The following is a 15338-nucleotide window of genomic DNA, read 5'->3' on the forward strand; positions in this document are numbered from 1 at the left end:
TAAAGAAGAACCAGATAATCTGAATGTCAAGGTTTCTCATATTCTCACCTGTCACTGTCATCCAGCTCTCTGGTGATTCTCCTTCAGAGGTGTTACACTTGTAGAGTCCTTCATCTGACTTGGATACTGCAGGGATGGTCATCTCTCCTGTAGTCTCAGTCCTGATGAGGGATCCATCTTTGTAGAAATCAGCTGTGAGGTCAGAGGGAGTTCCCTGATATCTGCAGCGCAGAGTCACATAATCTCCCTCAGTCACAGGAAGGGCAGGGCTCTCCAGGATCACAGCTCCAGCTGTATATAATATATAAACATCATATATAAACAGGTCTCTCCAGGATCACAGCTCCAGCTGTATATAATATATAAACAGGTCTCTCCAGGATCACAGCTCCAGCTGTATATAATATATAAACATCATATATAAACAGGTCTCTCCAGGATCACAGCACCAGCTGTATATAATATATAAACAGGTCTCTCCAGGATCACAGCTCCAGCTGTATATAATATATAAACATCATATATAAACAGGTCTCTCCAGGATCACAGCTCCAGCTGTATATAATATATAAACAGGTCTCTCCAGGATCACAGCCCCATCTGTATATAATATATAAACATCATATATAAACAGGTCTCTCCAGGATCACAGCACCAGCTGTATATAATATATAAACATCATATATAAACAGGTCTCTCCAGGATCACAGCACCAGCTGTATATAATATATAAACAGGTCTCTCCAGGATCACAGCACCAGCTGTATATAATATATAAACATCATATATAAACAGGTCTCTCCAGGATCACAGCACCAGCTGTATATAATATATAAACATCATATATAAACAGGTCTCTCCAGGATCACAGCTCCATCTGTATGTAATATATAAACAGGTCTCTCCAGGATCACAGCACCAGCTGTATATAATATATAAACATCATATATAAACAGGTCTCTCCAGGATCACAGCACCAGCTGTATATAATATATAAACAGGTCTCTCCAGGATCACAGCTCCAGCTGTATATAATATATAAACAGGTCTCTCCAGGATCACAGCTCCAGCTGTATATAATATATAAACATCATATATAAACATAATATCATCTACCTGAAACCAGATGAACCACTAAATACTATAATGTTAGTAGATGGTGTTTGTGGACATACCAGATACTGTGATGTTGACAGCATTGCTGTGTTCTCCAGACCCAGACTCACACCAGTACTCTCCACTGTCTGATGGTTTTAGTGACACGATGCATGAAGACCCTTGTTGTTTTCCCCAGTCAATATTACACTCTGAAACATTCCCTCTCTCTGTGTTCCTCACCACTCTCCATCCAGCAGAGTTCCCCTGAACCTCACAGCTCAGAGAGACACGCTCAAATTCAAAGAACTGAGATCTGTCAGGACTGACACTCAGAGATACTGGAGGAGAGAGAGAGGCTGGAGGAGAGAGAGAGGCTGGAGGAGAGAGAGAAGCTGGAGGAGAGAGAGAGGCTGGAGGAGAGAGGGAGCGAGAGAGAGAGAGAGAGAGAGAGAGAGAGGAAGGTAGAGAGGAAGAAAGAGAGAGGAAGTTGGAAGGAGGAGAGAGAGAAAGAGATCATGAGAAGAAGAGCTCCGTTTAGCATAAAAATAAATGCTTTGTCATACCCGTGCTATACGTTTCTCATATACCATTGCTTCCAGCCAATCAGCATTCAGGGCTGGAACCACCCAGTTTATAATGCAGGTTTCAGCACCTCTTAACAGTGTAAAGAAGAACCAGAAGATCTGAATGTCAAGGTTTCTCATATTCTCACCTGTCACTGTCATCCAGCTCTCTGGTGATTCTCCTTCAGAGTTGGTACACTTGTAGAGTCCTTCATCTGACTCGGATACTGCAGGGATGGTCATCTCTCCTGTAGTCTCAGTCCTGATCAGGGATCCATCTTTGTAGAAATCAGCTGTGTGGTTAGAGAGAGTTCCCTGATATCTGCAGCGCAGAGTCACAGAAACTCCCTCAGTCACAGGAAGGGCAGGGCTCTCCAGGATCACAGCACCAGCTGTATATAATATATAAACATCATATATAAACAGGTCTCTACAGGATCACAGCTCCAGCTGTATATAATATATAAACAGGTCTCTCCAGGATCACAGCTCCAGCTGTATATAATATATAAACATCATATATAAACAGGGCTCTCCAGGATCACAGCTCCAGCTGTATATAATATATAAACATCATATATAAACAGGTCTCTCCAGGATCACAGCTCCAGCTGTATATAATATATAAACATCATATATAAACAGGTCTCTCCAGGATCACAGCTCCAGCTGTATATAATATATAAACATCATATATAAACAGGTCTCTCCAGGATCACAGCACCAGCTGTATATAATATATAAACATTATATATAAACAGGTCCCTCCAGGATCACAGCACCAGCTGTATATAATATATAAACAGGTCTCTCCAGGATCACAGCTCCAGCTGTATATAATATATAAACATCATATATAAACAGGTCTCTCCAGGATCACAGCTCCAGCTGTATTGTAACGGTTTTCTTCGTGAGAAGGAGAGTCGGACCAAAATGCAGCGTGTAGATTGCGATTCATGTTTAATGAAAAAACCACACTAAACACAAACACTACAAAAACAATAAACGTAACGAAAACCTAAACAGCCTATCTGGTGAAAACACATAGACAGGAACAATCACCCACAAACACACAGTGAAACCCAGGCTACCTAAATATGGTTCCCAATCAGAGACAATGACAAACACCTGCCTCTGACTGAGAACCATATCAGGCTGAACATAGAAATAGACAAACAAGACATGAAACATAGAATGCCCACTCAGATCACACCCTGACCAATCAAAACATAGAAAATACAAAGTAAACTATGGTCAGGGCGTGACAGTACCCCCCCCCCAAGGTGCGGACTCCGGCCGCAAAACCTGAACCTATAGGGGAGGGTCTGGGTGGGCATCTGTCCGCGGTGGCGGCTCTGGCGCTGGACGTGGACCCCACTCCATGACAGTTTTAATCCCCCTCCTAAACGTCCCTAAATAGGTTACCCACCACAATGATAACATGGGACAGAGGGACAGCTCGGGACAGAGGTAACTCGGGACAGATGGGTAGCTCAGCCCTGAGAGGAAGCTCAGCATTGAGAAGAAGCTCAGCACTGAGAAGAAGCTCAGGCAGGTGGTTAGATCCGGCAGATCCTGGCTGGCTGGCGGTTCTGGGAGAATCTGGACGACTGGCAGATCTGGGAGAATCTGGACGACTGGCAGATCTGGGAGAATCTGGTCGACTGGCAGATCTGGAAGAGTCTGGTCGACTGGCAGATCTGGAAGAGTCTGGTCGACTGGCAGATCTGGAAGAGTCTGGTCGACTGGCAGATCTGGAAGAGTCTGGTCGACTGGCAGATCTGGAAGAGTCTGGTCGACTGGCAGATCTGGAAGAGTCTGGTCGACTGGCAGATCTGGAAGAGTCTGGTCGACTGGCAGATCTGGAAGAGTCTGGACGACGGGCAGATCTGGAAGAGTCTGGACGACTGGCAGATCTGGAAGAGTCTGGACGACTGGCAGATCTGGAAGAGACTGGTCGACACAGACTGGCTGCTCTGGCTGCTCCATGCTGACTGACAGCTCTGGCTGCTCCATGCTGGCAGACTGCTCTGGCTGCTCCATGATGACTGGTAGCTCTGGCTGCTCCATGCTGACTGGCTGCTCCATGCTGACTGGCAGCTCTGGCTGCTCCATGCTGACTGGCTGCTCTGGCTGCTCCATGCTGACTGGCTGCTCCATGCTGACTGGCTGCTCCATGCTGACTGGCGGCCCTGGCTGCTCCATGCTGACTGGCGGCCCTGACTGCTCCATGCTGACTGGCGGCCCTGGCTGCTCCATGCTAACTGGCAGCTCTGGCGGCTCCTTGCAGACTGGCAGCTCTGGCGGCTCCTTGCAGACTGGCAGCTTTGGCGGCATCCTGCAGACTGGCAGCTCTGGCGGCTCCTTGCAGACTGGCAGCTCCATGCAGACTGGCAGCTCTATGCAGACTGGCAGCTCCTTGCAGACTGGCAGCTCCTTGCTAACTGGCAGCTCTAAGCTAACTGGCAGCTCTATGCTAACTGGCAGCTCTATGCTAACTGGCAGCTCTATGCTAACTGGCAGCTCTATGCTAACTGGCAGTTCTGAACAGGCGGGAGACTCCGGCAGCGCTGTAGAGAAGGCAGGCTCTAACAGCGCTAAACAGGCAGGAGACTCCGACAGCGCTGAAGAGAAGGGAGGCTCTGGCAGCGCTGGACAGGCGAGGCGCACTGTAGGCCTGATGCGTGGTGCTGGCACTGGTGGTACTGGGCCGAGGACACGCACAGGAAGCCTGGTGCGGGGAGCTGCTACCGGAGGGCTGGGGTGTGGAGGTGGTACTGGAAAAACCGGACCGTGCAGGCGCACTGGAGCTCTTGAGCACCGAGCCTGCCCAACCTTACCTGGTTGAATGCTCACGGTCGCCCTGCCAGTGCGGCGAGGTGGAATAGCCCGCACTGGACTATGCAGGCGAACCGGAGAAACCGAGCGCAAGGCTGGTGCCATGTAAACCGGCCCAAGGAGACGCACTGGGGACCAGCTGCGTAGAGCCGGCTTCATGGCATTAGGCTCGACGCTCAATCTAGCCCGGCAGACACGCGGAGCTGGAATATACCGCACCGGGCTATGCACCCGCACTGGAGACACCGTGCGCACCACTGCATAAGACGGTGCCTGTCCGGTCTCTCTAGCCCCCCGGTAAGCACAGGGAGTCTGCCCAGGTCTCCTACCTGGCGTAGCCATACTCCCTGTTAGCCCCCCCCCAAGAAATTTTTGGGGCTGCCTCTCAGGCTTCCATCCGCTACGTCGTGCTGCCTCCTCATATCTGCGCCTCTCAGCTTTCGCCGCCTCCAGTTCCTCCTTGGGGCGGCGATATTCTCCAGGCTGAGCCCAGGGTCCTTTACCGTCCAGTTCTTCCTCCCATGTCCATTTCTCCAGGTGGTGCAGCCTCTCCCACTGCAGCTGCTCCTGCTGCTTCTTCTCCTGCTGCACCTTTGGGCGGCTACACTCCCCTGGTTTAGCCCAGGGTCCTCTCCCGTCGAGGATTTCCTCCCATGTCCAGAAGTCCTTATTGCCCGTCTCCTCGCGCTGCTCCTGCCTGTTGACACGCTGCTTGGTCCGTTGGTGGTGGGTGATTCTGTAACGGTTTTCTTCGTGAGAAGGAGAGTCGGACCAAAATGCAGCGTGTAGATTGCGATTCATGTTTAATGAAAAAACCACACTAAACACAAACACTACAAAAACAATAAACGTAACGAAAACCTAAACAGCCTATCTGGTGAAAACACATAGACAGGAACAATCACCCACAAACACACAGTGAAACCCAGGCTACCTAAATATGGTTCCCAATCAGAGACAATGACGAACACCTGCCTCTGACTGAGAACCATATCAGGCTGAACATAGAAATAGACAAACAAGACATGAAACATAGAATGCCCACTCAGATCACACCCTGACCAATCAAAACATAGAAAATACAAAGTAAACTATGGTCAGGGCGTGACATGTATATAATATATAAACATCATATATAAACAGGTCTCTCCAGGATAACAGCTCCAGCTGTATATAATATATAAACATCATATATAAACAGGTCTCTCCAGGATCACAGCTCCATCTGTATATTATATATAAACAGGTCTCTCCTGGATCACAGCTCCAGCTGTATATAATATATAAACAGGTCTCTCCAGGATCACAGCTCCAGCTGTATATAATATATAAACAGGTCTCTCCAGGATCACAGCTCCAGCTGTATATAATATATAAACATCATATATAAACATAACATCAGCTATCTGAAACCAGATGAACCACTAAACACAACAATGTTAGTAGATGGTGTTTGTGGACATACCAGGTACTGTGATGTTGACAGAGTTGCTGTGTTCTCCAGATCCAGACTCACACCAGTACACTCCACTGTATGATTTTATTAGTGACACGTTGCATGAAGATCCTTCTGGTTTTCCCCATTTTCTTCCACAATCTGAACTCTCCCCAGAGACTGTGTATCTCTTCACTCTCCATCCAGCAGATTTCCCCTGAACCTCACAGCTCAGAGAGACAGACTCAAATTCAAAGAACTGAGATCTGTCAGGACTGACACTCAGAGAGGCTGGAAGAGAGAGATCAAAGAAAGAGAGGGAGAGAGAGAGAGAGTTTCGTTGTCTAAAGTAAATTATTAAATACTCTAACAGAGATACTGAAACACAGCAGAGAGGCTATTCTCTAGCTGTTTAACTTAGTGATGAAGGTAGGATACCTGCCACCCCAATATACAGAATAAGGACTGACATCTCTGTCAGTAATAACTAAGTTTAGGTAGTGTTAGTGTAGGGGTAGGTAGGTTTAGTGTAGGGTAGGTAGGTTTAGTGTAGGGTAGGTAGGGTTAGTGTAGGGTAGGTAGGGTTAGTGTAGGGGTAGGTAGGGTTAGTGTAGGGGTAGGTAGGGTTAGTGTAGGGTAGGTAGGGTTAGTGTAGGGTAGGTAGGGTTAGTGTAGGGTAGGTATTGTTAGTGTAGGGGTAGGTAGGGTTAGTGTAGGGTAGGTAGGGTTAGTTTAGGGTAGGTAGGGTTAGTGTGGGGTAGGTAGGGTTAGTGTGGGGTAGGTAGGGTTAGTGTGGGGTAGGTAGGGTTAGTGTGGGCTCTTTAAGGTTAGTTTGGGGTAGGTCGGGTTAGTGTGGGGTTGGTAGGGTTAGTGTGGGGTAGGTAAGGTTAGTGTGGGGTAGATAGGAGGTAGTTTAGGGTAGATATTATGGTATATGTGGTGTTCTCTGTAACTATTGGGACAATTTCCATTTCCACAGAGGGTTCTACCTGGAACCAAAAAGGGTTCTACCTGGAACCAAAAAGGGTTCTACCTGGAACCAAACCAGACAGACGAGAAACCTTTTGGACCGTTTTATATAAGTGTGCAGGACATCATAGAACAACATGGAGGGTCAGAGAAATGCTTGACTAGAGACTGAGCAGGACTTCCTTCTCCAAATATGACTCAGAGGAATTTATCTCTTGAAATATAATAAAGATGTAAAAATATATATCATTTTAAGCAAATCTTAATTAATTAAATCTGTTCGTTAAATCTGTTTGATGAAAATGTAGAGACAGATGATCTATCTGGTCTGTCATAATATAATAGAGACAGTAGATCTAGCTGGTCTGTCATAATATAATAGAGACAGTAGATCTAGCTTGTCTGTCATAATATAATAGAGCCAGTAGATCTAGCTGGTCTGTCATAATATAATAGAGACAGTAGATCTAGCTGGTCTGTCATAATATAATAGAGACAGTAGATCTAGCTGGTCTGTCATAATATAATAGAGACAGTATATTGAGCTGGTCTGTCATAATATAATAGAGACAGTAGATATATCTGGTCTGTCATAATATAATAGAGACAGTAGATCTAGCTGGTCTGTCATAATATAATAGAGACAGTATATTGAGCTGGTCTGTCATAATATAATAGAGACAGTAGATCTATCTGGTCTGTCATAATATAATAGAGACAGTAGATCTAGCTGGTCTGTCATAATATAATAGAGACAGATGATCTATCTGGTCTGTCATAATATAATAGAGACAGTACATCTAGCTGGTCTGTCAAATTTATAATAGAGACACAGTAGATCTAGCTGGTCTGTCATAATATAATAGAGACAGATGATCTATCTGGTCTGTCATGATATAATAGAGCCAGTAGATCTAGCTGGTCTGTCATAATATAATAGAGACAGTAGATCTAGCTGGTCTGTCATAATATAATAGAGACAGTAGATCTAGCTGGTCTGTCATAATATAATAGAGACAGTATATTGAGCTGGTCTGTCATAATATAATAGAGACAGTAGATCTATCTGGTCTGTCATAATATAATAGAGACAGTAGATCTAGCTGGTCTGTCATAATATAATAGAGACAGATGATCTATCTGGTCTGTCATAATATAATAGAGACAGTAGATCTACCTGGTCTGTCATAATATAATAGAGACACAGTAGATCTAGCTGGTCTGTCATAATATAATAGAGACAGATGATCTATCTGGTCTGTCATAATATAATAGAGCCAGTAGATCTAGCTGGTCTGTCATAATATAATAGAGACAGTAGATCTAGCTGGTCTGTCATAATATAATAGAGACAGTAGATCTAGCTGGTCTGTCATATTATAATAGAGACAGTAGATCTAGCTGGTCTGTCATAATATAATAGAGACAGTAGATCTAGCTGGTCTGTCATAATATAATGGAGACAGTAGATCTAGCTGGTCTGTCATAATATAATAGAGACAGTAGATCTAGCTGGTCTGTCATAATATAATAGAGACAGTAGACCTAGCTGGTCTGTCATAATATAATAGAGACAGTAGATCTAGATGGTCTGTCATAATATAATAGAGACAGTAGGTCTAGCTGGTCTGTCATAATATAATAGAGACAGTAGATCTAGCTGGTCTGTCATAATATAATAGAGACAGTAGATCTAGCTGGTCTGTCATAATATAATAGAGACAGTAGATCTAGCTGGTCTGTCATAATATAATAGAGACAGTAGATCTGGCTGGTCTGTCATAATATAATAGAGACAGTAGATCTAGCTGGTCTGTCATAATATAATAGAGACAGTAGATCTAGCTGGTCTGTCATATTATAATAGAGACAGTAGGTCTAGCTGGTCTGTCATAATATAATAGAGACAGTAGATCTAGCTGGTCTGTCATAATATAATAGAGACAGTAGATCTAGCTGGTCTGTCATAATATAATAGAGACAGTAGATCTAGCTGGTCTGTCATAATATAATAGAGACAGTAGATCTAGCTGGTCTGTCATAATATAATAGAGACAGTAGATCTAGATGGTCTGTCATAATATAATAGAGACAGTAGGTCTAGCTGGTCTGTCATAATATAATAGAGACAGTAGATCTAGCTGGACTGTCATAATATAATAGAGACAGTAGATCTAGCTGGTCTGTCATAATATAATAGAGACAGTAGATCTAGCTGCTCTGTCATAATATAATAGAGACAGTAGATCTAGCTGGTCTGTCATAATATAATGGAGACAGTAGATCTAGCTGGTCTGTCATAATATAATAGAGACAGTAGATCTAGCTGGTCTGTCATAATATAATAGAGACAGTAGGTCTAGCTGGTCTGTCATAATATAATAGAGACAGTAGATCTAGCTGGTCTGGCATAATATAATAGAGACAGTAGATCTAGCTGGTCTGTCATAATATAATAGAGACAGTAGATCTAGCTGGTCTGTCATAATATAATAGAGACAGTAGGTCTAGCTGGTCTGTCATAATATAATAGAGACAGTAGATCTAGCTGGTCTGTCATAATATAATAGAGACAGTAGATCTACCTGGTCTATCATAATATAATAGAGACAGTAGATCTACCTGGTCTATCATAATATAATAGAGACAGTAGATATAGCTGGTCTGTCATAATATAATAGAGACAGTAGATCTAGCTGGTCTGTCATAATATAATAGAGACAGTAGATCTACCTGGTCTATCATAATATAATAGAGACAGTAGGTCTAGCTGGTCTGTCATAATATAATAGAGACAGTAGATCTAGCTGGTCTGTCATAATATAATAGAGACAGTAGATCTACATGGTCTATCATAATATAATAGAGACAGTAGATCTACCTGGTCTATCATAATATAATAGAGACAGTAGATATAGCTGGTCTGTCATAATATAATAGAGACAGTAGATCTAGCTGGTCTGTCATAATATAATAGAGACAGTAGATCTAGCTGGTCTGTCATAATATAACAGAGACAGTAGATCTAGCTTGTCTGTCATAATATAATAGAGCCAGTAGATCTAGCTGGTCTGTCATAATATAATAGAGACAGTAGATCTAGCTGGTCTGTCATAATATAATAGAGACAGTAGATCTAGCTGGTCTGTCATAATATAATAGAGACAGTATATTGAGCTGGTCTGTCATAATATAATAGAGACAGTAGATATATCTGGTCTGTCATAATATAATAGAGACAGTAGATCTAGCTGGTCTGTCATAATATAATAGAGACAGTATATTGAGCTGGTCTGTCATAATATAATAGAGACAGTAGATCTATCTGGTCTGTCATAATATAATAGAGACAGTAGATCTAGCTGGTCTGTCATAATATAATAGAGACAGATGATCTATCTGGTCTGTCTTAATATAATAGAGACAGTACATCTAGCTGGTCTGTCAAATTTATAATAGAGACACAGTAGATCTAGCTGGTCTGTCATAATATAATAGAGACAGATGATCTATCTGGTCTGTCATGATATAATAGAGCCAGTAGATCTAGCTGGTCTGTCATAATATAATAGAGACAGTAGATCTAGCTGGTCTGTCATAATATAATAGAGACAGTAGATCTAGCTGGTCTGTCATAATATAATAGAGACAGTATATTGAGCTGGTCTGTCATAATATAATAGAGACAGTAGATCTAGCTGGTCTGGCATAATATAATAGAGATAGTAGATCTAGCTGGTCTGTCATAATATAATAGAGACAGTAGATCTAGCTGGTCTGTCATAATATAATAGAGACAGTAGGTCTAGCTGGTCTGTCATAATATAATAGAGACAGTAGATCTAGCTGGTCTGTCATAATATAATAGAGACAGTAGATCTACCTGGTCTATCATAATATAATAGAGACAGTAGATCTACCTGGTCTATCATAATATAATAGAGACAGTAGATATAGCTGGTCTGTCATAATATAATAGAGACAGTAGATCTAGCTGGTCTGTCATAATATAATAGAGACAGTAGATCTACCTGGTCTATCATAATATAATAGAGACAGTAGGTCTAGCTGGTCTGTCATAATATAATAGAGACAGTAGATCTAGCTGGTCTGTCATAATATAATAGAGACAGTAGATCTACATGGTCTATCATAATATAATAGAGACAGTAGATCTACCTGGTCTATCATAATATAATAGAGACAGTAGATATAGCTGGTCTGTCATAATATAATAGAGACAGTAGATCTAGCTGGTCTGTCATAATATAATAGAGACAGTAGATCTAGCTGGTCTGTCATAATATAATAGAGACAGTAGATCTAGCTTGTCTGTCATAATATAATAGAGCCAGTAGATCTAGCTGGTCTGTCATAATATAATAGAGACAGTAGATCTAGCTGGTCTGGCATAATATAATAGAGACAGTAGATCTAGCTGGTCTGTCATAATATAATAGAGACAGTATATTGAGCTGGTCTGTCATAATATAATAGAGACAGTAGATATATCTGGTCTGTCATAATATAATAGAGACAGTAGATCTAGCTGGTCTGTCATAATATAATAGAGACAGTATATTGAGCTGGTCTGTCATAATATAATAGAGACAGTAGATCTATCTGGTCTGTCATAATATAATAGAGACAGTAGATCTAGCTGGTCTGTCATAATATAATAGAGACAGATGATCTATCTGGTCTGTCATAATATAATAGAGACAGTACATCTAGCTGGTCTGTCAAATTTATAATAGAGACACAGTAGATCTAGCTGGTCTGTCATAATATAATAGAGACAGATGATCTATCTGGTCTGTCATGATATAATAGAGCCAGTAGATCTAGCTGGTCTGTCATAATATAATAGAGACAGTAGATCTAGCTGGTCTGTCATAATATAATAGAGACAGTAGATCTAGCTGGTCTGTCATAATATAATAGAGACAGTATATTGAGCTGGTCTGTCATAATATAATAGAGACAGTAGATCTATCTGGTCTGTCATAATATAATAGAGACAGTAGATCTAGCTGGTCTGTCATAATATAATAGAGACAGATGATCTATCTGGTCTGTCATAATATAATAGAGACAGTAGATCTACCTGGTCTGTCATAATATAATAGAGACACAGTAGATCTAGCTGGTCTGTCATAATATAATAGAGACAGATGATCTATCTGGTCTGTCATAATATAATAGAGCCAGTAGATCTAGCTGGTCTGTCATAATATAATAGAGACAGTAGATCTAGCTGGTCTGTCATAATATAATAGAGACAGTAGATCTAGCTGGTCTGTCATATTATAATAGAGACAGTAGATCTAGCTGGTCTGTCATAATATAATAGAGACAGTAGATCTAGCTGGTCTGTCATAATATAATGGAGACAGTAGATCTAGCTGGTCTGTCATAATATAATAGAGACAGTAGATCTAGCTGGTCTGTCATAATATAATAGAGACAGTAGACCTAGCTGGTCTGTCATAATATAATAGAGACAGTAGATCTAGATGGTCTGTCATAATATAATAGAGACAGTAGGTCTAGCTGGTCTGTCATAATATAATAGAGACAGTAGATCTAGCTGGTCTGTCATAATATAATAGAGACAGTAGATCTAGCTGGTCTGTCATAATATAATAGAGACAGTAGATCTAGCTGGTCTGTCATAATATAATAGATACAGTAGATCTGGCTGGTCTGTCATAATATAATAGAGACAGTAGATCTAGCTGGTCTGTCATAATATAATAGAGACAGTAGATCTAGCTGGTCTGTCATATTATAATAGAGACAGTAGGTCTAGCTGGTCTGTCATAATATAATAGAGACAGTAGATCTAGCTGGTCTGTCATAATATAATAGAGACAGTAGATCTACCTGGTCTGTCATAATATAATAGAGACAGTAGATCTAGCTGGTCTGTCATAATATAATAGAGACAGTAGATCTAGCTGGTCTGTCATAATATAATAGAGACAGTAGATCTAGATGGTCTGTCATAATATAATAGAGACAGTAGGTCTAGCTGGTCTGTCATAATATAATAGAGACAGTAGATCTAGCTGGACTGTCATAATATAATAGAGACAGTAGATCTAGCTGGTCTGTCATAATATAATAGAGACAGTAGATCTAGCTGCTCTGTCATAATATAATAGAGACAGTAGATCTAGCTGGTCTGTCATAATATAATGGAGACAGTAGATCTAGCTGGTCTGTCATAATATAATAGAGACAGTAGATCTAGCTGGTCTGTCATAATATAATAGAGACAGTAGGTCTAGCTGGTCTGTCATAATATAATAGAGACAGTAGATCTAGCTGGTCTGGCATAATATAATAGAGACAGTAGATCTAGCTGGTCTGTCATAATATAATAGAGACAGTAGATCTAGCTGGTCTGTCATAATATAATAGAGACAGTAGGTCTAGCTGGTCTGTCATAATATAATAGAGACAGTAGGTCTAGCTGGTCTGTCATAATATAATAGAGACAGTAGATCTAGCTGGTCTGTCATAATATAATAGAGACAGTAGATCTACCTGGTCTATCATAATATAATAGAGACAGTAGATCTACCTGGTCTATCATAATATAATAGAGACAGTAGATATAGCTGGTCTGTCATAATATAATAGAGACAGTAGATCTAGCTGGTCTGTCATAATATAATAGAGACAGTAGATCTACCTGGTCTATCATAATATAATAGAGACAGTAGGTCTAGCTGGTCTGTCATAATATAATAGAGACAGTAGATCTAGCTGGTCTGTCATAATATAATAGAGACAGTAGATCTACATGGTCTATCATAATATAATAGAGACAGTAGATCTACCTGGTCTATCATAATATAATAGAGACAGTAGATATAGCTGGTCTGTCATAATATAATAGAGACAGTAGATCTAGCTGGTCTGTCATAATATAATAGAGACAGTAGATCTAGCTGGTCTGTCATAATATAATAGAGACAGTAGATCTAGCTTGTCTGTCATAATATAATAGAGCCAGTAGATCTAGCTGGTCTGTCATAATATAATAGAGACAGTAGATCTAGCTGGTCTGTCATAATATAATAGAGACAGTAGATCTAGCTGGTCTGTCATAATATAATAGAGACAGTATATTGAGCTGGTCTGTCATAATATAATAGAGACAGTAGATATATCTGGTCTGTCATAATATAATAGAGACAGTAGATCTAGCTGGTCTGTCATAATATAATAGAGACAGTATATTGAGCTGGTCTGTCATAATATAATAGAGACAGTAGATCTATCTGGTCTGTCATAATATAATAGAGACAGTAGATCTAGCTGGTCTGTCATAATATAATAGAGACAGATGATCTATCTGGTCTGTCATAATATAATAGAGACAGTACATCTAGCTGGTCTGTCAAATTTATAATAGAGACACAGTAGATCTAGCTGGTCTGTAATAATATAATAGAGACAGATGATCTATCTGGTCTGTCATGATATAATAGAGCCAGTAGATCTAGCTGGTCTGTCATAATATAATAGAGACAGTAGATCTAGCTGGTCTGTCATAATATAATAGAGACAGTAGATCTAGCTGGTCTGTCATAATATAATAGAGACAGTATATTGAGCTGGTCTGTCATAATATAATAGAGACAGTAGATCTATCTGGTCTGTCATAATATAATAGAGACAGTAGATCTAGCTGGTCTGTCATAATATAATAGAGACAGATGATCTATCTGGTCTGTCATAATATAATAGAGACAGTAGATCTACCTGGTCTGTCATAATATAATAGAGACACAGTAGATCTAGCTGGTCTGTCATAATATAATAGAGACAGTAGATCTAGCTGGTCTGTCATAATATAATAGAGACAGTAGATCTAGCTGGTCTGTCATAATATAATAGAGACAGTAGATCTAGCTGGTCTGTCATAATATAATAGAGACAGTAGATCTAGCTGGTCTGTCATAATATAATAGAGACAGTAGATCTAGCTGGTCTGTCATAATATAATAGAGACAGTAGATCTAGCTGGTCTGTCATAATATAATAGAGACAGTAGATCTAGCTGGTCTGTCATAATATAATAGAGACAGTAGATCTACCTGTTCTGTCATAATATAATAGAGACAGACGGTCTAGCTGGTCTGTCATAATATAATAGAGACAGTAGATCTACCTGGTCTGTCATAATATAATAGAGACAGTAGATCTAGCTGGTCTGTCATAATATAATAGAGACAGTAGATCTAGCTGGTCTGTCATAATATAATAGAGACAGTAGATCAGCTGGTCTGTCATAATATAATAGAGACAGTAGATCTAGCTGGTCTGTCATAATATAATAGAGACAGTAGATCTAGCTGGTCTGTCATAATATAATAGAGACAGTAGATCTAGCTGGTCTGTCATAATATAATAGAGACAGT

At 40.7% G+C, this 15338-nt stretch overlaps 1 protein-coding gene across 3 annotated transcripts in view; it reads right to left on the minus strand.

Annotated features, from left to right (window-relative positions):
* The window catches only part of LOC110519362 (Fc receptor-like protein 2), a 68169-nt gene that overhangs the window by 17752 nt on the left and 35079 nt on the right, over positions 1-15338 (minus strand). Inside the window, exons 3-6 of one of the 3 annotated variants that reach the window (XM_036987037.1) lie at positions 5965-6225; positions 1811-2053; positions 1176-1508; positions 49-291 (exon numbers count right to left, since the gene is read on the minus strand). In XM_036987037.1, coding sequence (XP_036842932.1) covers positions 49-291; positions 1176-1508; positions 1811-2053; positions 5965-6225 — 1080 coding nt within the window. The remainder of the gene's footprint in view (positions 1-48; positions 292-1175; positions 1509-1810; positions 2054-5964; positions 6226-15338) is intronic. The other 2 variants (XM_036987039.1, XM_036987038.1) reach the window with 2 other exon arrangements.

The sequence above is a fragment of the Oncorhynchus mykiss genome, chromosome 9, assembly GCF_013265735.2.
Source record: "Oncorhynchus mykiss isolate Arlee chromosome 9, USDA_OmykA_1.1, whole genome shotgun sequence".
Classification (NCBI taxonomy): Eukaryota; Metazoa; Chordata; class Actinopteri; order Salmoniformes; family Salmonidae; genus Oncorhynchus; species Oncorhynchus mykiss.